The following is a 24,898-nucleotide window of genomic DNA, read 5'->3' as shown; positions in this document are numbered from 1 at the left end:
AGCGTTGTTTGTGGCTAAACTGGCGGTTGCATGACTGTCGGCTTAGATCTTTTTTTTTCTCATTTTTATTTATACCAGGTCGATAGTTAAGCTGATGGTACCAATTTTTTCAAAAAAATCATATTCCGTTTAATTGCATCATTTTTCTGGTACCTGAATTGTTTATTGATTTAGCACTTTCACGCCTGTTTAATATAGCAAAACCATTTGATAAAAATCAATTTAAAATAAAATCTATTAATTTAAAGATTATATATTAAAATATCCAAAAGACATTGTTCAAATGCAATATCGAATTGACATATAAATAGTACATGAACTTTAAAAAAATAATCAAATTCTCTAGTAATGCAGCACATCTTCCAATGCAAATCCACTTAACATATTGGTTGAAAGAATACAAATAAAAATATGCATAGTATAAATATATACAAAATAATATAAAATATAAGGCTTTGCACTCCAAACTGAGCCATGTATACACATGCTTATTTGTCATGTCAATACATCTTTGATTTATTATATGCACTTTAGAGAGCTCAAGTTACTCCTAGAAGAAACTGATCTAAGTACCTATTGGTCCCAATTTAAGGGTAGTAGTTTTTCTTTCTTTCTTTCTTTGATAGATTCTCTCTATGCAGCCTAGGGCATGCAACCTCTATAGTATAAAATAAATTTGGAAAAAAAAATAAAGTAGGAAGTGGTTCATCCAGGATCTCATGAGCACTATAGCCCTTTGTTAATTTGTTTGACGGTCAAGATAAAAGTCTGAACTGAACTCTTGAATCACCCTGAATGCTAAAATATTAATGCCTCCAAGATACTCAACAAAGTATGACCTTATGTTATAATTTGATGGTTCAAACTTGCAAGCTATGACATGTGTGTGTGTGTTGTTACCCCAATCCACGTTATCAATACAGCCTTCTGTTTGACCACCCAAAATATATAGACACTTCAATAGAAGGTGCCAGCTAACTTTCTTGTAATGTATGGCTGAACATTGCAGAGACTTGAGGTTGAATCCTGCCTTCACCTGGGTTTGGGAGAGACCCCATTAGCCCATTTTCCCACAAAAAAAAAAAAAGGATTTGACCAATCTAATAGATACCCTACCATTTGAGAATTTCGGTCCCATTAGCATTAACCATTTGGGCAATGTGAAATGTTGTGGAAGTTGGTCGGTTAAGAAAGGATGTGAAAGTATCACCTTCTTCCCTAGAATAACAACCGCTGGTTCTCCTTGGATCACCGTATACTTTGTGCCACCAAGGTGTAAGCTAGTTGGATCAAGTGATCCAGGTTCAGCAAAGTCATTCATGATGGCAGTTATTTCGTCAGGCTTAAACTCAACAGTAACACATAAGAGCAATGGATTATGATTCCCTAAATAAAAATAACAGAAATAAACAAGAGCAAAATCATTAATACAAAATCTTTCTTCAGGGTTAAACTACACTACAGTCTACACTACTAGAAAATTGTCTTAAAGTTGAATAATCCATTATTTCTAAATCAGTAAAAATCATCGCCAGATTTTCCCCTGAAAGAAAGCCAGCCAAATATGAGTATATGACAAAAAAGGAAAACTTATGCCAGATTTTCCAATGAGTAGTGCTCTAGAATTCCATGTCACAAGCTATGATTAACATAAGTGAAGATGGGGTTAGACCTAGCGACCACCTAGCTAGCTAGAAGTATACTAGATTGCAAGAGAGGGATGGTGTTAGTGCAATATTCCTCTGTTAAAAGTGAAAACCAGAATATACCTACCAGTGACAAGGAGTCTAAGCTGATGGATTAACCCCTGTTGGAGAGCATTTTCCATTTAATTATCTATTTCAAGATGTACTGGTTAAATGTTTTAGCTACAAGTTAAAATGGGAAAGCTCATTCAGTTGTACAAACCAATCCAATGAATGGTTTGTATAGGAAATCATTCCTCTAGGCTAAACCATGTAAGGGAGATTTGTGTACAGGAAATCATTTCTTGCATGGCTGGTTTTGTTAACAAAACCAACCATTTACGAAATTATTATTTTAAGGGAAGATTGGATGTGGTTATTGGAGCAAAGCTTCTGAACTGGATGCTGATTCTACAAGTATTTGGCCTGTATATGTAAGCTTGTGATTTGGGTCAAAATTCATTTTACATCCAATATGTCCTGAGAAGAATCTACCATCCATTTATAATCTTTAGGCTCAGTTTGGGAAGAGTATAATATAAATATGTACTTTGTAGATAGGTTTAAATATACTATATAAGGTTTGTACTGAACATATATGTATTTGCATTCTTTCCAAACTGTTTGGAAAGAGTATAAATACAAATACGTACATTTTTACCAAGTAGCAATCCATTAAAATTGGAGAAAATTGAATGATTAACCAGGGTCCAAATGGTCACTTGGTCATCAAGTCATTAGTTTAATCTTGCTTTTAGATTATGGTTTATGTATGATCCAACAACACATTCATTAATGCTGACTGCACATTACATCCAAATTTCAACCAATCAGTTAAAACCTACCTAATTTTTCTTGGTTCATACTTCCTAAAGTGTAATTTTAATTCTAAGGTGTATTTTTTCATCACGTTCATTCAATCAATCACATCTTTTATTTTAAAATGCAGTGAATTGGTCTGCTTACTTTTTCTTGATTCATGTTTAGGTTAAACAAAACAAAGTGTACTTACCATTGCATTCAGACAATTTTTTACTTCATAGATTATGCTTTTATTCAAAAAGCAAAAGCCATATAATTTTCAGCAAGAAGAAAACTGATCCGTTTTCTCTGATTAACAAAGCAAGTATTACATTAAAGGCAACCAGAAAAAATAAAGGGAATATATAAGAATAAGTTTTGATGTTACTTAAAACAAATAGGAAGATGTAGTGTTGCAAGAAATCAGTAAGGAGCACCAATAATGGGAAAAGCCAACTATTTTTTTTTCTGGATAAATTCTCATCACTCATACTTGCAGCCAAAGCCTTAGAAGTGAGAAAAGCATGATCATAGCAATAGCAATGGAGGTGCAAGAAGAAATTAAGAAGGAAACTCTAAAGGGGTAACCGACAACATCATTGGGTGAGTTAGAATCATGGTGGCAGATACACTCAATATCATAAATGACATACAAGGCCTCCTCACTCCTCGCTCATTAATTGTGAAGGAATTCTATGTTTTCACACACCTCTCAAGGAAAGTGGCCAATGTCGTGGCAGGCTAGGTATCAGCCTAGCTAGCAAGGTAATTGAAAGGAAAAATTAAGAAGACTTGTTTTAATTTATACTAATTTTCATAACTTGATGGAGACTGGATCTAGTACTGACTAATCGCTCCATGTATATTCTCATTTCTCACAGCACACTCAGTGTGTTCACTGAGTTTGGACACAAGTAGAAGCTAGAAGCTAGGAACCCTTTCTTTTTGTTTTACCAAAAATGGGAACAAAAAAGCACCCTTTATTTTCGTGGGTGGACTACACTCTACAAAGGCTCCAAAGCAAGAATGATATCAATCGATGACCCTAGTACCCAACATAAAGGCCCCAATCCAAAGAATCATATTGGTAGAGCTAATGATGGCTCCCCTGACTCTTTCCACCCAAATACCCAACATGAAGTGGAGTCCAAAATAAATAAATAAATGGTTCCTCTTACCAGAAGAAAGGAGAACTTCACAAATAGGTGCACAGAATTTTAGCAAAAGAACAAGAAAAAAGAAAAGAGAAAAACAACATGAGCATACGAAACATATAAACCTAATAATGAGCAGCCTCCCAAGCAAATGATTCATCTTTAGGATAAGTAAGATGGCCCCTTTCAACAGGTGAACTTTAAGAGTGATTGGGAATTTGGGGTTTAGCAAAGGAGGACTATTGAAGTCCAATTGGCATTAGGAACTTCAAAAGTTGTTATGGACACACCGCCCGGCAGCGCGCTGCAGCGCAGTCATAGGCAGCAGCACGCACAGAAGCCCGCACAGCAGCACGCACCACCCAGCAGCGCGCAGCACGCACCGCACGGCAGCAGCACTGTGAGACGCGCACCGCCCGGCAGCAGCAATAGAGCGGGGCCCACACGACGGCTTATCAGGGTAGGCCCACACTTATCCTGCCACGGCAGCTCTGCTCGCCAACCGCCAGCTACACTTTCCCTTATCCCCTATCCTTAATAGGAGTTGAGTTACCCTTAGAAATAGGAAGTTAATTAGAAGTAGGAGTTTGAGTTTCGATAGGAGAGGGATTATTCTAGCCGAATACGATAAGGAAACCCTCTTGTAACCTCTTATTTAAAGGAGCTTGGAATTGGAATAAAGCATGGAATTTTCGACCAAGGAAAGAGCTTAGGAGAGTTAGGGTGATCTCTTGAACAAATCACCCCCTAGTTCGCCACAATAGGGTCAGCACGCAAAGGGAAGGGCAAGGGAAGGCTAGGAGTTTTCTCCGTGGACCGCCCCGAGACGAGATCCTATGCCCGGGCCCATAACATTTTGGTATCAGAGCCTAGCGTCATGGGCGACATGGAGTAAATATCATCCAAGGTTCACGAACTGGAACACCGACTCGTGGAAAATCATGCGGAAGTAAGAGAAGTCAAAGAGGATGTCAGGGAGCTTCGACGTCTATTGGAGTTATACTTCTCCACTAGAGAAAGGAGTCCTAAAGAGGCGTCCACCAACAACAGCCGCCATCCAGATTGGGTCGAGGGCTCCCGTGAACGACAGAACGCCACCCCAGTAGCAGGGGTCATACCCAAATATAGTCGTCTGGAGTTTTCCTCATACAGCGGCAGCGGTGACCCATTGGGATTGTTGTACCGCTGTGAGCAATTCTTCCGTAATCAACGCACGGAGGAGAAGGACAAGTTCAGTCTGGCCGCGTTCCACCTGACCGAAGAAGCTCAGCTCTGTTTCTACCGAGTGGAGTAGGAAGAACCATGTCTTAGTTGGGATCAGTTCAAGTTGTACTGCCTCCTTTGGTTCGGACCCCCATTAACAAGCAACCCCTTGGGGGAACTCATTAACCTCAAGCAGACCGGGACCGTAGCAGAGTATCAGCGACAGTTTCAGACCCTTCTCACCATAGCCTCTTCAGTACGCCCAGACCAGCAGGTGGATATGTTCACAGCTGGTCTAGCCGAACCTCTGAGAGTTGATGTAGAGATGCAGAGCCCACTTAACTTGGTCACGACAATGAATTTAGCTCGAGACTTCGAGCGCAAACTGCAGATTAGTCGAGGGCCGTCTAGCACGGGACGCCCAGCAACGGCTTGGACAAACCCAAAGCCTATTGGAGGAGGGAGTTTGCTGGCAGCCAACAGGGAACCACGACCTTTCACCAGTAACACTCCCCAATCTGCAACCATCATAGGAAGCAGCACGACGGCACCTCCCATCAGACGCCTATCCAGAGCCGAGATGGCGAAACGCCAGGCCAAGGGCCAATGCTTCAACTATGACGAGTTGTACTCCGCCGGCCACCGTTGCAAGCGGTTATTATGCCTCCTGGTAGACAAACTGGAGGAGGAAGAAGAGGAGCAGACAACACTAGAACCCGAGATCTCCCTCCACGCCATCACCGGAATACAAAACTCCCAAACCATGCAGCTGCAGGCCCAAGTGGCAGGAAAACAGGTACGGGTTCTGGTGCACTCAGGGAGCACACATAATTTTCTCAGCAAGCAAGCCGCGCTCCAACTAAAACTACCGGTGGAAGGCAGACCACGGCTTCAGGTAGTCGTAGCCAATGGAGAGAGAGTTCACAGTCCGGGGATCTGCCGAAACATCCAAATACAGGTGGATTCTAAACCATTCCTCGCTGATCTGTTTGTATTGCCCCTAGACGAGTTCGATATAGTGTTGGGAATTAAGTGGCTCATCACCCTTGGCCCTATCCTATAGGATTTCAATGCCTTGACCATGACGTTTAACCTACATGGGAAACAGGTCACCTGGAAAGGGACCAAGATGAGAGCAAAAAGACCACAGGTGCATACTCTCCACGGCGACGCCTTGCACACTATAGAGATGGAGAGACTTCTTGCCAATTTCCCAGACGTGTTCCCAAAACCCAGGGGCCTTCCACCTATCCGATCGTGTGACCATCGGATCCCCTTAATGCTAGGGTCAGGACCCGTTGTCGTTCGGTCGTACCGCTACCCACACCTATAGAAAGACGAGATAGAGAGCCAGTGTACAGAAATGCTGAAACAAGGAATTATCCACCCCAGTTGCTCCCCATTCTCTTCGCCAGTCTTGCTAGTACCAAAACAAGACAGCACCTGGAAGTTTTGTGTGGACTACAGGGAACTCAACAACAAGACCGTCAAGGACAAGTTCCTGATTCCTGTGGTAGACGAACTGCTAGATGAGCCCCATGGGTCTCAATATATCTCTAAACTGGATCTCAGGTCAGGCTATTTCCAGGTCTGGATGGCCCCCGAGGATGTGAAAAAAACAGCATTCCGAACGCATCATGGCCACTTTGAATTCCTAGTCATGCCTTTTGGTCTCACCAACGCTCCATCCACATTCCAGGCCCTGATGAACGAGGTATTTCGACCCCACCTCCGCAGGTTCGTCTTAGTATTTTTTGACGACATCTTGATTTACAGTACATCGTGGGTGGAGCACGTTCGTCACCTACGGACGGTTCTAGAGCTGCTATGCCAACATAAGCTCTTCGTAAAACGAACCAAATGTTCTTTCGGAGAGCAACAGGTCCTTTATCTAGGACATATAATCAACAGGGAAGGAGTCTCGGTAGATGACTCCAAGATTCAGGCCATTCGGGAATGACCCAAGCCTCAGTCCACTAGGGCTCTCCGCGGGTTCTTAGGACTCACCGGATACTACCGCAAGTTTGTAAGGGATTACAACCTCCTGGCTGCCCCATTAACCAAGATGTTAAAGAAGAATGCATTTCAGTGGGATGAAGCAGCGGACGCTGCCTCCACAAACTTAAGAGATGCACTCTCCTCTACCCCCGTGCTGCAGCTACCAAACTTTAACCAGGAATTTACGGTTGAGTGTGATGCTTCTGGTATAGGCATCGGCGCAGTGCTGCAACAACAAGAGCACCCCATAGCCTTCTTCAGCCGCAAGCTAGCGGACCGGCACCTAAAGCTACCAGCCTACGAGCGTGAATTGATCGGGCTTGCCAAAGCCGTCCAACACTGGAGGCCATATTTGTGGGGCAGACCCTTCATCGTCAAGACAGACCATTACAGCCCCAAGTACATTCTAGAGCAACGACTTACTGCTCCACCCCAACAGCACTGGGCAAGTAAACTACTAGAGTTTGACTTCCGTGTAGACCACAAGGCAGGGGCTTCAAACCGGGCCGCGGATGCACTGTCTAGGCGTGATGAAGACACGATACACCTTTGTGCGATCTCCCGGCCCCGCGTTACCCTATTGGAGATCCTAAGGAGCGTACTGCCCCAATCAGCAACATGGAGGGATCTGGTGCAAGAATTACAGTCAGGAATAACCAACCCGAACTGGTCCATCCACGAGGGACTTGTGTTGTACAAAGGAAGGGTATATCTTCCAACAGATTGTCCATTGATTCCAGCCATCATCGCCAGCATCCATAAAACCACCCACAAAGGGGTTCAAAATACGTTGCACCGCGCCCACGCCGATTTTCATTGGCATGGTATGCGTGGCTCGGTTAGGGATTTCAACCAGAACTGCTCCATATGTCAGCAACAGAAATTGGAGAATTTACACCCGGCAGGCCTCCTGCAGCCTCTCTCACTCCCAACACAGATCTGGGTTGATATCTCCATGGACTTCATTGAAGGCTTGCCTAAAGTCAGAGGGAAATCAATCTTATTCGTAGTGGTGGATCGCTTCTCCAAGTATGCTCATTTCATTCCGTTGTCCCACCCATACAACGCAGTCTTTGTGGCCTACGCCTTCTTCACACACATTTTCCGCCTGCATGGGCTGCCCGAGTACATCGTTAGTGACAGGGACGCAGTCTTCACCAGCACCTTCTGGAAGGAGTTGTTCCGATTACAGGGCACGACCCTAGCTTTTTCCTCCGCCTACCATCCACAAACAGATGGGCAAACGGAGGTTGTCAACCGTACCATAGAGATGTACCTCCGTTGTTTTGTAGGTGACCAACCACGATGCTGGGTGGATTGCCTTCCTTGGGCCGAATACTGTTATAACACGTTCTACCACTCCTCCCTTGGCATGACTCCCTTCCGGGTTGTGTATGGCCAAGACTCTCCCCGTCTTTTATCTTACGAACCCGGTTCAACACGGTTGGAAGAAGTAGATCGCAGCCTCCAAGACCGCGACACCCTCCTAGCCGAAGTCTCCTTACGCTTACGGCAGGCACAGGTGCACATGAAGCAAGCCTACGATCAGCACCACAATGAAGTCACTTTCGAGCCAGGACAATTCGTTTGGTTGAAGCTCCAACCCTACCGGCAGCTCTCCCTCAGGCGTCGAGGCCCCCCCAAGCTAGCCCCAAAATTTTACGGGCCCTTCAAGGTTCTACGGCAGATCGGGAAGGTTGCCTATCAACTCGAGCTACCGGAGCACAGCAGAATCCATGACATCTTCCATGTGTCCCTACTGAAGCCTTTTACAGGGACTCCCCCTAATCATGTGCCTTCTCTACCCACTCTAAAGGACGGCAGACCCATCCTCCAACCTCGAGCTCTTGTCTGGTCACGCATCAATCAGGGTACCTTCGAGGTTCTCGTGGAATGGGACAGACTACCATCAGCTAAGGCCACCTAGATTCCCTAGACCGACCTTCACAACGCCTACCCAAATCTCGAGCTTGAGGACAAGCTCGTTGTCCAGGAGGGGTGTGATGTTATGGACACACCGCCCGACAGTGCGTTGTGGCACAGTCATAGGTAGCAGCACGCACAGTAGCACGCACCGCACGGCAACAGCACTAAACAGCAGCACGCACCACACGGCAGCAGCACTGTGAGACGCGTGCGCCGCCTGACAGCAGCAGTAGAGCGAGGCCCACACGACAACTCATTAGGGTAGGCCCACACTTATCCTGCCACGGCTGCTCTGCTCGCCAACCGCCAGCTACACTTTCCCTTATCCCCTATCCTTAATAGAAGTTGAGTTACCCTTAGAAGTAGGAGTTTGAGTTTCGATAGGAGTTTGACTTGCGATAAGAGAGGGATTATTCTAGCCGAATACAATAAGGAAACCCTCTTGTAACCTCCTATTTAAAGGAGGTTGGAATTGGAATAAAGCATGGAATTTTCGATCAAGGAAAGAGCTTAGGAGAGTTAGGGTGATCTCTTGAACAAATCACCCCCTAGTTCGCCACAATAGGGTCAGCACACAAAGGGAAGGGCAAAGGAAGGCTAGGAGTTTTCCCCATGGACCGCCCCGTGACGAGATCCTATGCCCGGGCCCATAACAAAAGTTTCTTCCTAAATGCCTCATTCACAAGGGGAGAGGCTAGCACGGTAAAGAGGGTTGTGAACTTATTCTTTCATCCTTAACAATGAAACAGAACTGCCCAACACAATCAAAACAGATTCAAAGACTATGTTGCGATTCAACATTCACATTAATAGGAACAAGCAGGTCGTTAGGTATTGTTTCACAACATCGAGGATTCTATATCTTAAAAATAATTCGTTTTCCTTTTTTTATGATAAATTGTTAGGTGTATAATTATGTTAATATTCTCAAATGGGGGCAAGGCTAGAAGGTACAATAACTTCATGTGGTTAAAAAATAAGAACAATGATCAGAACCATATCAAAGAAGCAAATCATCCCCATCAAATATATAAGAACATTAAGCAAAAACAAAAAAAAAAAAACAAAAAAAAAAAAAGAATTTATATATACTCCAATACTGATGAATCATGTTCTACATGAGTAGAACCTTTAAAAATAAGCTAGAAAAAAATCATCTTTATCAAAATAACATATTAAACCTTTAAAAATAAAAACCATACCTCCTAATAACACCATAATCTCGAAATTCATCTTTGAGTTCTCCTTCGGCAACTCTGGGATCTAAGTTCCCAACATAGACTCGAGACATTATACCAGGCCACTATCAACCGTGAAAGAAAATATATGGTTTGTAGAAACCACCCAACGCGGAGTTCTAAAACCCTAAGAATGCCAAAAAAACACTAATTTAAGCACAAATATGCATTGCACGCAGGAAAGCAAAAAGTAGTTAAATGGTTTGCCTCTCCAAAACCCTTCGACCTCCTATTTTGAATCCCTTATACCCATCGACCTCCTACTTCCATAATAAAATTAGCCATCAAGGGTTTATATAGAAGTATCTTCTCTTATCTTGCTCGAACGAAGGCCGATGCTGGCTTGAATATCTCCAAATCAAAAGAAATCTTCCCCTTCACAAGTGAACAATGAACAAAGGTAAATGCTAGTTTAGAGTCGCATGGCACTTATAACCTAGATTTCCTTCTCACTTCCCGTTTGATCAATGTTTCTCCCTCTATAAGATTCTTCGTCAAAAACCTAGCTAGAACCAGATTTCCTTTGTACGGGAAAAAAATTTGGACTCCCCGCGTCTGTGCGATTGTATTAGACCGGTTTAATTTTAAAACTGCCCTCCGCCGCGTCTATTATTTTAGACCGCTACGTCTGTTCCCGAACCCAATGTAGGTGTCTGAGATCTTCAGGTATCACCATAGCGGCGGTCATTTAGACCGTCGGCTTTAAACCGCCGACTTAGACCGTTTGGTGCAAAAATGATAGTATAAATACATACACACAAAATAATTCAAAATATAAGGTTTTGTATTATACATATTTGCATTTGCACTCTTTCCAAACTAAGCCTTAACGTTTGATGGTGAAGGAATTCTGGCCTATTCAAAGAAAATAAAACAAGATGTAGGGACATCGTCACATTGAAAATTGCAAATATAGTTTTTATTAAAAACAACAATGTTTTAAAAACTAACTTGGAGGTCAAACCATTTTTGCCCCGGGTCATGGGTCACCGGTTTGATTGTTTGGGTTGAATGGGTCAGATTGTGCCATGTCAATAAATGTATATGTGTGTATAAAGATGTATTTCATCAATAAAAATGTATAGTTAATTTTGAGATGTAATGGATGTATATATAAATATTATATTTATGTTTAGTTTATATTTTATAATTTTTTTATTAGTAAATAAATGCTAAAATTTGCAATTTGAGGCCTAAAGGTTTTTTTTTTGTGAAAATTCCCAAAATAAAGAAGCTTATCCCAATCAAACATTGGAGTGCAAAGTTATGACTTCTAGAAGTTCGCACATACATCGAGTGTGCAACCTGTGACCGAATCAAATTGGTCAATGATTGAACCACATAGATCGAATGGTTTTTTATCAAATCAATGTTTTTGACCAAATGATGAATTTTCAACATAATTGGACCCAAAATACAAGCCAAATGATAGTCTGAATGGTTCAACCAGTCGAGTCAACGAGCTATTGAAAACATGAAAAATGCATAGGGATAACGAATTTTTCCATTTCCCTGATCCTTGTGGGGATCCGCCCCGAATGGGGCAAGGATGGGGATGATTTCCCCCCCATGGGGACAGCGATGAGGAAATTTTCATCCCCGTTAGCGGGAATGGGGCAGGCACCCCGATCCCTGCTTCTTGGGATCCCCACTAATATATATATATATATGCATATATTATATATGTAAATATGTAAGCATATATCTATATATTAATATTTTTTAAAATATGTTTGAATATTTTATAATATGATTGTAAATGTTAATTATTTTATTTTTATTCTTTTAAATAAAATAAAAAACAAAAACAAAATAGTTAGCATTATAAAAAATCACATGGACTGAAGATTCCCGTGGGGATAGGGATCCCCGTGAGGATGGGGATGGGGATAACCTTGTACTTGTTAGCGGGGACAAGAGATGAGAATTTTCGTGAGGACAGGGATGGGAAAAAGGCTCGCCCCGTTACCACTCCTAAATATGCATACTATTCTTGTGTTGGGTCGGGTCAGAAATCGTTTTCAACCTATAAGGTCTTGTCGGGTTGTGTGGCCTTGAACCCCTTGCTAAATGCCAAACCCATGTTAATGCTATTGCCATTGCCATCGGCCCATCGTTATGTGAAATGCACATTGCTTGAATGGGCATCCAAACTAATTTGTACCATCGTGATAACAGCATTTTCACTGTTTTTAGTCATAGACTAACAAAATAAATGTAAATTTCAAACGACACACCTAGGTGCTAGGTTTCGAACACTAGCAAATACCAACACCATTTCTGAATTCACAATAACCTCTTAATTACAACTTAATCACAATAACCGGAAAGACGTCATACCGGAAAAGTTATAACCAATAAGACGGTATAGTAAAAGTGGTAATGTGGTATTCATCAGACTTTATATGGGATTTTGATCGGTCAAATCTCTTCCCACTGTCATACTTTTCTGGAACTAAGATTTACTTTAGGGTCTAATTTGTTTGTAGGGTAATTTCATTTAAATTGATGTAAAAATTTCAAAAGTATAAATGATTTGATTGCGAATTATGGCTTAATTCTGCTTTGCCTTTGCATTATCTTATTTATAAAACTTGAAGGCTGTGTTTGTTTGCGGTACAAATACAAATACATACTTTGCATAAATATCATTTTTTGGATTCAATGATCCAAAGTGGGTTCTCGAGGCAAAAGGCTGTATGATGGTGTCTTTGCCATTCCATCAACTCCAGATTCAAGAAATGCAAATCTGTACTCAAAAAATGGGTACAGTAATGTGCTCTCCTCATGTTATAAAGATGTCAGAAAAAAAGCATTTTTAACTTCTTAATCGTTACATCTTTGTATGGCAAATATATGCATACAAGTCCAAACCGGGGTACATAAATACCTCAAGTAAATTAACAATGTCATTCTTTTCATTTGCACTTTCATGCATTTTGTATCATTGATGACAACTGCACATTGACAAAGTATCCTAACTTATTCCCCTCATCTATTTGATTCATACTAGAATCAGAGTCAAGAATTGGATAGAATGAATTCTTATTCTTATGGGAGACGGAAGGGAGAGAATGGCAATTCCCTTTAAATGAGGAATGCCATTCCACCATAAATGAAAATGGGATTTTGATTCTGTCCAACCAAACAGTTAGAATCAGAATAAACCCTTATTTCAATTCCAATTATGAACCTTTATTCCTACAAACCGAACTGTCCCTAAAATCTTCCATATTTTGTAAATTATCAATTACCAATATTGACCCTTTAATACATCATCACCGAATCAAAAATAGAAAGAAATCGTAACTTTTCAGTTTGTTCAAATTTCAACATCATCTTACATGGAAGACCAGGAAAAGGCAAATTGGTCAATAAAAAGGGTATGGGGGGCACCATATGATTGGTAAAGTTAAAATTGTAATCATCAAACCTGAATATATATGACCATATGATTGGTGGAACAGCCTACTCCACCTTGGCCTATTACCTCCATTGTACATGATTACAAAATTTAAGTTCGTCATTCCTCTTCTAGGTGTGCACCTTCCAGCATGTATCATGTATCGTGTATCTGTAATAGGGTTATTCACTTGGTTGTGAAGTTTGATTGTAACTAGCGGGCATCTGTGCGATGTATATGATTTATTAAGCAAAAGTTGAATAATAGAAAGAGTCATTTACTAAAATATTCTTTATAGTTGCATGGATTTACTAACATCTACCCTATAGTTAATATTTTACTAAAACACTACTTAATAATGATAGTGTCGACCCTAATGTTCATTTAAATAAATTTAATCAAAAGAAAATAAAAATAAAAACAACAATTTTGCCCTTAATAAGACAGACAACCACTCTATTGGCTATAATTGGTTAAATTTTTTTATGTACAAAAAAGTGTTAAGGGTATTTTTGGAATAAAAAATCATGGGCCAAATGGCAAAACAAATACTCCTTAATGAAAGGTCGATTAAGTAAATAAGTTGTAAAATATATGAGATGTTTTAGTAAAATGAAAACTATAACGTTGTTTTAAGTAAATATGTAAAACTATAAGGTGTGTTCTAGTAAATGACCCTAATAGAAACATGTAAGAGTATATAATTGTTTTATATTTTAAACTTTTTAAATAATTAATAATTATTCATATTTTATATACTACTTTTAATAATTTTTTTATAATACAAAAATGACAATAATTAATTTCAATTAGTTTTAATCATCAAACTGATGAAACCGACCAACTCGAGCAACTCAACCCAAGTTGCTCGGTTTTTTAGTAGTTTAGGTTGGCTTTGGCTCAAAATTTTCTCAATTCGACCAAGATGGATTAGTTTCACTTTGGATATTTGTAAACCAATCAAAATAGAACGACCTAACCATTCATATATATATATATATATATATATATATATATATATATATATATATATATATATTAATTTCAATATTATGTTATAATTATTTTTCTACTTTTCAGAATTTTTATAAATTTATTACATAATTTCTTTATTTGAACTATTTAAAATATAGTTATGCTAAATATTTTGTTATTTAAATACTTAAATAAAATGTAAAACATTTAAATTTTAAAATATGAATTATTTATTGAATTTAATTATCCAGAAATCATAATTTATACTATTATTAAATTATTCTTAATTCCAATATTATGTTATAATTAATTTTCTAATTTTCAGGATTTTTATAAAATTATTACACAATTTATTTATTTGAACTATTTAAAATATAATTATGTTAAATATTTTGTTATTTAAATATTTAATTATTTAAGTACTTAAATAAAATGTAAAATATTTAAAATTTAAAATATGAATTATTTATTTAATTTAATAATCCATGAATCATAATTTATACTATTATTACATGATTTCATTATCAATTTTGTAATATATTAAATAATTCTTAATTTCAATATTATGTTATAATTATTTTCTACTTTGAAGAATTTTTTTAAATTTATTACATATTTTTTTTTATTTTAACTATTTAAAATCTAGTTATGATAAATATTTAAATAATCTATAAAATATTTAAAATTTTTTGTTATCTGAATTGTATTTATCTAAAGCTATTACATATTATTAATTATTTGAAAAACATTTAAATTGGTAAGCTGGAAAAACATAATTTAAATTGTTAGTACATAATTTCATGATATATTTTGTAAAAATACAAAATTATTTTTATGCTTTTAATAAATATTTTAAAGTTATTATATAATTTTGTTAGAATATTTAAATAATTCTTAATTTTTTATTCCAAACTTTCTCTAGATAGATATAGATAAAAAGTAGGGGAGAGAATAAATAGGAATTAGTGATAATTATGAGAGAAATTATTTACTAAATTAGAGATAATTTTGGAGATAAATAGGAATTAAAGATAACTTATGAGAGAAACTCTCTACTATATTTGAGATAATTTTGGAGATAAATAGGAATTAGAGAAGATATTATTTAGGATAAGTGTTGGGGAAGAGATTATTTAGGTTATTGGGAAAGTGCATTTCATTGGTTGTTTAAAATATGACATGGAATTAGAAAAAGAAAAAAAATTCAAAAAAATGATATATATATATATATATATAGATGAGCAAATAAATAAATATATAAATAATACAAAAATACATATAAAATGTATAAGAAAACAACTTGTTTTATTGTTCATACTTTATTATTATCTATTTACCCATTTATCTCATATTTGATAATCTATTTCTTTTAAAGCACATGGATCATATAGATGGTCACTCTTCACTAATGCATATGTAATAAACAAAAAAGGGATGCTTTGTTCTTAAAAAATGTTGATTCATATCCCTAAATAGAAAAAATTTGATTTCCATGGTTTTGTTCTTCTAAGAAAAAAATAAAAACTAGTTTGATAAGATTCTAACTGAAATTGTATCATATCTTTGGGGTACCAATACCCCCTTTTTTATTGTATTTAAAAAATTATTTTTAATAATTAAATAATATAAAACTAACCTTGTAAAATAAAAATAAAAATAAAAACTGAAAAAAGGTGAGCATGGTTCAAATTGTCTATACTCACCTTTCAGTCTATTGGGGTGCATGGATACTTAGAACCCTGAATCCATGTCTAATATATCATACAAGCCATATAAGATCATAATTTTGTCCAAACCTGATTTAAAATGGGTTGGGCCCGACTATTTTTCGGGCTGAACTTAGGCTTTCCCAAATAAAACCGGCCCAATAATATTAAATATATAACAGAAATATAATATATATGTTAATAATACATAGTATATATTATATAATAATAAAATTAATAGAAAACAGTATTAAATATATAAAATATTATATATAATATTGTTAATAATATATAATTAATATATTATAAAATATCTATCAAAATTGGGCTTCGGGTTTTATATAGGGCCGGGCCTGGGCCTAGTAATCTTTAATCTAGCCATCCATGAAAAAAGGATTTCTAATCTTCCCTGACAAATAACCGAAAAGTAAAACCCAAAGCTCCTCTTCTCCGTTTCTTCAAGCAATTTCTCTCAGCATTTCTCCATCAATCACTACCTTCTGAAAATCTGTAGCATCAATTTCTTATTCATTCTCGAAACCCGAAACATAAGAAAACAAGGCTCTCAACCACCCTGCGCACGACGTACCAACGATCTCTTCCCATAAATAAATCTTCGCCTTTCTCTTTGGGCTGAACCCCCGAAAACCCATCTCAAGATTTCTATTCCAGTATCTGCTTTTTGAGTCTCAGATTAGAGATTGGGTTTTCGAGGAGGGGAAAAAATGAAAATTCCCATATGGGTTTTGTTTAATTTTGTTGTTATTACTCCGGCTTTTATTTTGGGAATTGGTGCTGAGAAGCTCGACCAGAGTCAACGGACGGAGAGAATTTCAGGTGGGTTTCTCTGATTTCTATTCATTGTTCGGCTTAGTTTGGAATTTTAGGCTGGTTTTCAATCTTTTGTTTTCTTGAATCCTGATATTAGTTAAAGTTTGGGAGCTTGATCCGAGAAACTGAGTTTTTTTTTTTTTTGATAAAATAGAGAGGTTTACAAATCAGAGTTTCTTACAAGGCCATACGCATCAAACAACCAAATAAAGTATAATTTTACATCTTGACACTTTGAGTCCGATATAGTATGCTGGTGTCCAAGGGAGCTAACCGATCGGCTGCAAAATTAGCTTCCCTTAGGACATGCATATATAAGATATTGATGTTGAGGCTGGTGCTGATATCTTGACACTCTTTGATAATAGAGTGAAGTTGAATATTTGTTTTGCGGAAATTGAACTGAGTTATGCCTCTTGTTAGTTGATACTTCTCAATTATGTTGCTGGAATTAAGAGTCAAATCTATCTATCTGTCTATCTATCTATCTCTCTCTCTCTCTCTCTCTCTCTATATATATATATATATATATATATATATATATATATATATGGTCTCTAATTATGTTGAGCAAATGTTTTGAAAAAAAAAAAGAAAATTAAAATCTATGGTATTTGATGAATTTGAGAGGTACCGTCTTGATTATAGAACGTGAGAATATTAGAGCATGAAGCACTGCTATAATCTGGAGTTTGGAATGTGGTGAATTTTGTGTCTAATGCACCGGATTTAACTGGTTTATAAACTAAAATTGACTCTTTTGCCCGGTTTATGTTTCCCTAGCTTCAATAAGGTGTGGTTGGTTAACTACCAAAATCTCATCTGGAACCCAAAGTTGAGAGAATTTGCAAGATCTTATGCAATATTCAAGAAAGAGAAACTTCGAGGCCTTTTTTTTTCCGGGAATGAGGGACATATTATAAAATTTCTAGATGCAGGAGGGGCTACAACTTTGTACTGTACCCAAATGCTCAAAATGAATGAATGAGTGAAAGATCCAGTTGAGCAAAGATTGCAGTTAGCACACCAAAATAGGCATTCTATCAAAGTGTAATGGACCAAATGTTTGTCTTTCAGTCCCTAAAGAAAGATCTAGGGAACTTATAATCTCTTACAGCTTGCAGCCCTTCAAGTATAGAGTTCAACTCAACAAGATGGGATGTTCTCTTCATTGAAGCACATAAATCAACTATTGATAAAAAAAAAGCACATAACCAACTAAAGGCTCCTCCATGTCATAGCTGATTCTGCTTCAGGGATCCCAGATCCCTCTCAGTTTAGAGCACAACAACCAATATTTGGATGATTACTAAAAGAATTGACAAGAAAAAGAACATTGGAATAATCCAGAGATCTATAATCTGTCTGTTCCCACTTTGGGTAATTCAGATGGACCTGTGGTTTATGTTGTCAAATGAGTCAGTCATTGCTTTTTTGTCTCAGCAGGTATACTTTTCACAAGATTTATTGTCTGAGGTACTATTATATCCTCTGACGTGCACTTCTCTTTCATGCTTGTCGGTTGTCCATCTATTGTAATTTGGGAAGGAAATGAATAAATTAAAGTTATTAAGGTTTTATTTGCTTCCCGTTTATTATTTGTACTAGCCAATTCTGTGAATCAACATTATGCATCCTTTTAACCCTATGGTTAGAAAGGGCCCTCCATATTGGATTTGGGATGTATTGTTTGATTGATTGTCCTCTTTATCAGTAAGTGAATAATCCAAGGGCTAGTGTAGATCTGCTCTTGTAATTTACTCTGGAATGCGTGCATTTCGATGTAATTTGTTGTTTTTCCTTCTTTTGCTCTGCCATGACTATGAGGAATATTGTAGATCTGCTCTTGTAATGACTAAGATGCCATTGTAGCATACCCATGGGTGGGAGAGATGCTGCGGAACTTTCTTCCAAGCAGCAAAGCGATTAAGTTGACTCAGTTATTTACATCTCTGTTCCACAGGTCCAACCTTGAAATTCGTCAAAAAGACTGGCTTATTCTTGACCTAATCAAAATTTGTATAGATTCCATCTTTTTTATTACTTGTCCAAGCTCAAGCTTGTATTTGACACAAAATAAATTTGAAGCTTGCCCCAATCTCCTGAGTTCTGGTTAAGTTTATGATTGTGCTTCATATTTATGTGCCTGCATGAATATGATGGTGTTTGTTTGCGCTTTTCTTTTTAATCTCACAAAATTATATGATATGTTCAGAAATCTAGCAAAAACTTACTACAGAAGATCTTTTACAAGAAACAGTTTCCTATGCCTTAATTTTTTATGCAAATTCTATTAAGGATATTGTGCAATTTTCCAGAAGTCGTCAACTTTATAATTTTGTGGGTAAGTTTTTTGAAGTTGTGCTTTTATTTTGCTTGTGTGTGTATGAAATATAATTTATTAAAAAAAAATCATTTACTAGAAATCTTCAAGCATGAGATCCATGACTGTGGTTTTATTCTCATTAACTGTAGGAAGTGCCGGTGATGTCTTGGAAGATGATCCTGTAGGGAGGTTGAAAGTTTTTGTTTATGAACTTCCAAGCAAATACAACAAAAAGATCCTGCAGAAGGATCAAAGATGCCTTACCCATATGTTTGCTGCTGAAATTTTCATGCATAGATTTCTGTTATCCAGCCCAGTTAGAACACTCAATCCCGAGGAAGCTGATTGGTTCTACACCCCTGTATACTCAACTTGTGACCTTACGCCCAATGGGCTTCCGTTGCCCTTCAAATCTCCACGAATGATGAGAAGTGCAATCCAGCTGATCTCTTCAAACTGGCCTTACTGGAATAGATCAGAAGGGGCTGATCACTTCTTTGTTGTTCCCCATGATTTTGGTGCCTGCTTTCACTATCAAGTAAGTAGCTTAACTTTCACTTTGACCATGTTTCTCTGTATAAGACTTTCTAGGCTTCCAATCTTAGGGAACTGGGATATAGGTATAGCTTTACTCATGGCTCCTAGAATGCCAATTATAATTGTTAAGTAGTTGTGAAAATCTTATGATCAACCCTTATATCATTAATTAATCTGTTGTCTTTTGGTTTTGGCTCTTCATATCATTTACTATTAATTAGTAATACCTGATTTTCTTCTTGTGTCAAATATTTAAACATTATTTTTCCTAACAATAGATATTGAAATAGTTATGAAATATTGTCAGTAGCCACCATGTTATCATTGTTATTACTGATATAACAGTTTATAATTGTCAAAGATTACTGTTGCTGTTAATATCTTTTCACCATTTTAACCTTGCTTTATAATTTCTTTTCAATTTTTTATACGTCATTTTTCTAGATTTTTTTTTGTAAACTCTTTTTTCTAGCTTCTAGGCTCTTAAATTACTTTTATCAAATATTCCATGGCTGATGAGCCAATGTCCAGAATGGATTCCATACCATATTATATGTCTCTATTCAATACAGTATTTTGGAAGTTTTTCTGGGGTTTAGGTAACTTGGTCAGTATGTGGCATAGGTGCAAGTTTGTTTTGACCTACTGGTTAATCTCTCTGCCAATATTTAATCTGATTAAATTTCTTTATCCAACCTAGAGAATTCTTTCATATAAATAGTAGTATAGTACATGGTATTTGAGTTTCCAAACAAATGGCATACACTAAACAGTTAGGAACATCTAATTGGATGGCCTATCCGAAGTTGGCAATTCAATTCCAATTCATGTTCTTAAAGGTTTGGTAGAAGGTTTTTATTGCCAGCTGGCAACCTGACACAACCTCCTTTGTCTGGGCTTAGGACAAGCAGAGTAGGACCAGTGAACACTGGTGGAATTGGATAGAGCTACTTCTTTCTTTTCCTTGAAGTCAATGCAAGTACCTTAGATTTCTTAGTTTCATAAGCCTTTCATCTTGCATTTGACTGTAAAATTGTATCCAGCTGTAAATTAACATAATGAAACAAACAGTTCTTACTTTAATTGATATCTTATTGTTTGTTCGTCTCCATTACTTTAGGAAGAGAAAGCTATTGAACGAGGTATCCTTCCATTGCTCCAACGTGCTACCTTGGTTCAAACTTTTGGACAGCGGAATCATGTTTGCTTAAAAGAGGGTTCCATTACAATTCCTCCGTATGCTCCCCCACAGAAGATGCAAGCCCATTTAATTCCTCCTGATACTCCTCGGTCCATCTTTGTGTACTTCCGTGGTTTGTTTTACGATGTAGGAAATGATCCTGAAGGTGGTTATTATGCCAGGTATATTTCTTTTATGCTTCTGAAATCAATCAAGTTATTAAGAAACTTAAGGCTATCTTAGTCTAAATCTTCTGCAAGTCAACCGATGACATAACAGTAGACATTGCTAGGAGGGAAATGATTGGTTATCAGGCCCATAATTCTAGTGGTATTCCCTGGAAATACCCCCGTCAGGAATAATGCAGCTTAGTCTAACGCATTACTTTGGAATAGAGGAAAGATGAAAGGGAATAGCAAAGACTTGGAATAAAGACCCACTGAGATGTGGAGAAGTAAACGTGGCCATTCTTTTTCCCAGTATATATCTTACATGGGAATAAATTTAATTTTGGATTCTCCATTTTCCCCATCCCTGCATGAGTTCCACATGCTTGCATGCCTTGTAGACTTTCATTAAGGTCAGAAGTGCTGGTAGTATTTGTTCTTTTAGTGTCATTACTGCAGAGTGCAGACACATAAAGACGTAATCACACATTAGGTGGTGTTTGGCAGATATTCTTGGATCTGCATTTCTATAATAAAGCCTTGAGGTGGGTTTTCATGAGAAGCCAAAAATTTCGAAGTGTTGGGTTGCTTTTTAGGAAGCAACCATGTCTTCAGGTGTAAAACTTGTTACTTAAATATTCCTTTTAGATGGTGAAAATTGCCCTTTTATACTGTTTAAAAATTTAAATTGATCAGACTATTTTCTAGACTGATTTCTCAAGAGCTACCTTAGACAAATGAAATTCCAAAATCCATTTCACCCTCATCTGTGATTTTTAGCTGTGCTTCTAAGAAAGTGTGTCCATTAACAAGTTTCCTGTGGAGCCCTTTGTGTAAAAGCTACAAAAACAATCCCCTGCAGCAGTTTAAATTTGAGTTCTCTTGTGACCCCGAGGTTGAAGGCTTTAGCTTTACTAAACAGACGTGTTATAACTTTGGTTTTTTATTTTACAGAGGTGCAAGAGCATCAGTGTGGGAGAACTTCAAGGATAATCCTCTTTTTGACATATCCACAGAGCACCCAACAACTTACTATGAAGACATGCAGCGGGCTGTCTTTTGTTTGTGCCCTCTGGGGTGGGCCCCGTGGAGTCCTAGATTGGTTGAAGGGGTGATATTTGGCTGCATTCCTGTTATCATAGCAGATGACATCGTTTTACCCTTCGCGGATGCAATCCCATGGGAGGAAATTGGAGTGTTTGTAGCAGAGAAGGATGTTCCAAACTTGGATACCATCCTCACCTCAATACCACCAGAAGTAATATTGAGGAAGCAGAGATTGCTTGCCAACCCTTCAATGAAGCAAGCGATGTTGTTTCCACAACCTGCTCAGCCAGGAGATGCTTTCCATCAGATACTAAATGGGCTTGCTCGTAAGCTGCCACATGGCAAAGGAACTTACTTGAAGCCTGGTGAGAAGATATTAAACTGGACCGCGGGACCAGTGGGAGACTTGAAACCTTGGTAGTACCAGTGTCTTAGTCTTACTTACATTGTGTGTAGATTGGCCCCAACCTCTTTGTTGTGTCATTGGATCAAGGTTATGGCCTCCAATATTAAGTGTATATCTCCATTTCGTGGAATTTGCCTTATACATTCCCCATCTTTTTTTTTGCAGATGTAGATGTGTCAATTAGAAAATTGTAACTTTGGCCTTATTGGGGAATTGAAATTTGTTCTAAATGCTGAAGTTTGGGCATTATTTGCTCACATAAATGTTTGTCTTATTGTTTGAACGTTTGTAGGAATCACATCTGCTCAAATCAAAGTGAAAATGTTTTCAGTTATAATTCGTAGAAACACCCTTAAGTTTTCAAGAACAAAAACATGATTTCCAGAAATCTGACTTAGGGCGACTGTTTTGGTGTTGCACTCTTTTAAATCTCCCATGCCCCTTTTACAAGTGCTGCCATGAGGTTCTTATGGATCACAGTCATAGAAAAGGAAAAAAAAAAAAAACAAGAAAACACTGTTTAATTGTGTTGGCAAGCTGATTTTTGGAAATGGGATCTGCTCCTCACTGGGTATACCTCAGGTCCAGACTCCCAGACTCGGGTGGTGGGATGGCTCTGCATCATCAAATAACATTTCTTGAATCAACAATGCAACGTGGCATGTCGAAATTTTTTGAGATATCATACCCTTGTCGTATTGAATCCCAATTTTGTGGCAACTGTGCATTGATTGGGAACATCTCCCTATTTGTATATTTTTATTGATTTATTTATAGCAACATGTCCCTAAAAAGATGCACGACTGCAAATATTGCGAAGATGGTGTGAAGACCAAATTTTGCGAGAAGGAAACGAGTCTAAAGGAGTTTTTTTTTTTTTTCATAAATAGATGATGGTGTTGTTGATTGTTGGCAAATTTGAACACTTTTGAAACGCAATGGCCCCAAACAAAGCCCATAAAATGGATTTTAATATCATTTGCTTTATTAAATATAAAATATAAGCATCCATGTTAAGTACTGGAAATATTTTGACTTCCGGTTTGGAAAAAGGCAAAAACACTACACAACTGAAAATGCATGTAACGTTTTATTTTTCAACTACCTGAAGAGTCTAGCTTTCTTAAAATCATAACAAAATAAATATATCACATCAAGTTCAATTCTGGCTTGTAAAAACTCGGGGGTAAACTCTCCCTGTTTCCTCTCCGGGATTTCCAGAGGTTTTTTCTCTCTCCGTTTAGGGAGAGCCTTCTCTCGAGGCTTCCTCAAGGTTATTCTCTTCGTCCGCCTTTCATCGTTTCCTCTTCTGCCATCGGTCCACTGGGGTGGCTCCCCTTCGGGAGTCCCCCCTCTCCCTTTCCTTTTCTTCTTCCTTTCTCTCTCTCTAGTCGTTCTCTTGTTTTTCTTCTCCCCTCTCCTCATTCCTCTCTCTCCCTCCTAATTCTTCCATTCCATTGTTTCAGTTCTTCACTCTTCTCCCATCCCCCTCATTTTTCCTCTCACCCGTTATTCTTCTTTGTTCTTTTTGTTTTTTATTTGTTTCTATTGTGCAGGTATTCTGGTACAGATGGCAAACTCTTCATTCTTTCGGTGTTGGGTGGTGGCCACGATTGCTGCCTTGGTTTGCCATTCATGGCTTTTTCCCGATTATTTTCACCGCCAGTTGTAGCTTTTGGAATAGGTTCCATTGTTTGTAACGGGTGCAGTTATTTGGGGCTTTGCGTTTTTTGCAGCTTTCTCCGATCGTGCTATCTCCGACACTTCGTTTGACGTCCCTCCTGTCTATTTCTCTCAATTTTTGTGGATTGAGCTGCACTGATTGCTATTTCTTCAGTTGGTGATTCTTAACTCACCATTTGTCAATTGAAGAAGTTCTTTTCTTCTCTTTTACCCACCACTACTTATGTATATTTTGTTCTTTTTAAGAAATTGTTTATAGGCTTTACTGTTACCAATTCTTTGTATTCATACAAGATTCTTGGTTGAATGGAATACGGTTTACTTTTGCATAAAAAAAAATTCTGGGAAAATGACTTTTAGGCAGGAGTGGGAGTGTTTTGACATTTTGAATATTTAAAGATGTGTAAGGAATTCAGAAATCTGTATTGGGCCGATATAAATGCGATCGTCCTCCTAAAATAACAAACCACATATCTGGCGTCACTTGTTTTGGTTTAGTTGTTGAGGGTGTTCGGTAACGGGTGGTTGGCTCATGACCATAACCCAACAACCCAATTGAAATATATATATATATATATATATTCCATGAAGTTTGTGAGGACCTACTAACAACTAAGTCACTTGAAAAGGAA

General features: G+C 37.8%; 1 protein-coding gene and 1 long non-coding RNA gene across 2 annotated transcripts; one reads left to right on the top strand and one right to left on the bottom strand.

Annotated features, from left to right (window-relative positions):
- Window positions 1-764: 764 nt before the first annotated feature.
- Window positions 765-10,718, bottom strand: LOC148862310 (uncharacterized). Its single transcript, XR_016110924.1, has 3 exons — window positions 9,970-10,718; window positions 1,117-1,386; window positions 765-1,036 (listed from the first exon to the last, which is right to left on the bottom strand). It is a non-coding gene; the product is annotated as an uncharacterized LOC148862310 (long non-coding RNA).
- A 5,736-nt stretch (window positions 10,719-16,454) lies between these two features.
- On the top strand, window positions 16,455-22,846 carry LOC148862309 (putative beta-1,4-xylosyltransferase IRX10L). The gene is made up of 4 exons (XM_088981654.1): window positions 16,455-16,926; window positions 19,396-19,784; window positions 20,904-21,145; window positions 22,085-22,846. The coding sequence occupies exons 1-4, from the start codon at window positions 16,815-16,817 to the stop codon at window positions 22,596-22,598; spliced, it is 1,257 nt and encodes a 418-aa protein (XP_088837780.1). The 5' UTR covers window positions 16,455-16,814; the 3' UTR covers window positions 22,599-22,846.
- Window positions 22,847-24,898: the final 2,052 nt, after the last annotated feature.

Source organism: Nelumbo lutea, chromosome 3 (assembly GCF_056320005.1).
Source record: "Nelumbo lutea isolate HS-2025 chromosome 3, American lotus-T2T, whole genome shotgun sequence".
Lineage (NCBI taxonomy): Eukaryota > Viridiplantae > Streptophyta > Magnoliopsida > Proteales > Nelumbonaceae > Nelumbo > Nelumbo lutea.
The sequence above is the reverse complement of the archived record's forward strand: the minus strand, read 5'-3'. Positions and strand labels throughout refer to the sequence as shown.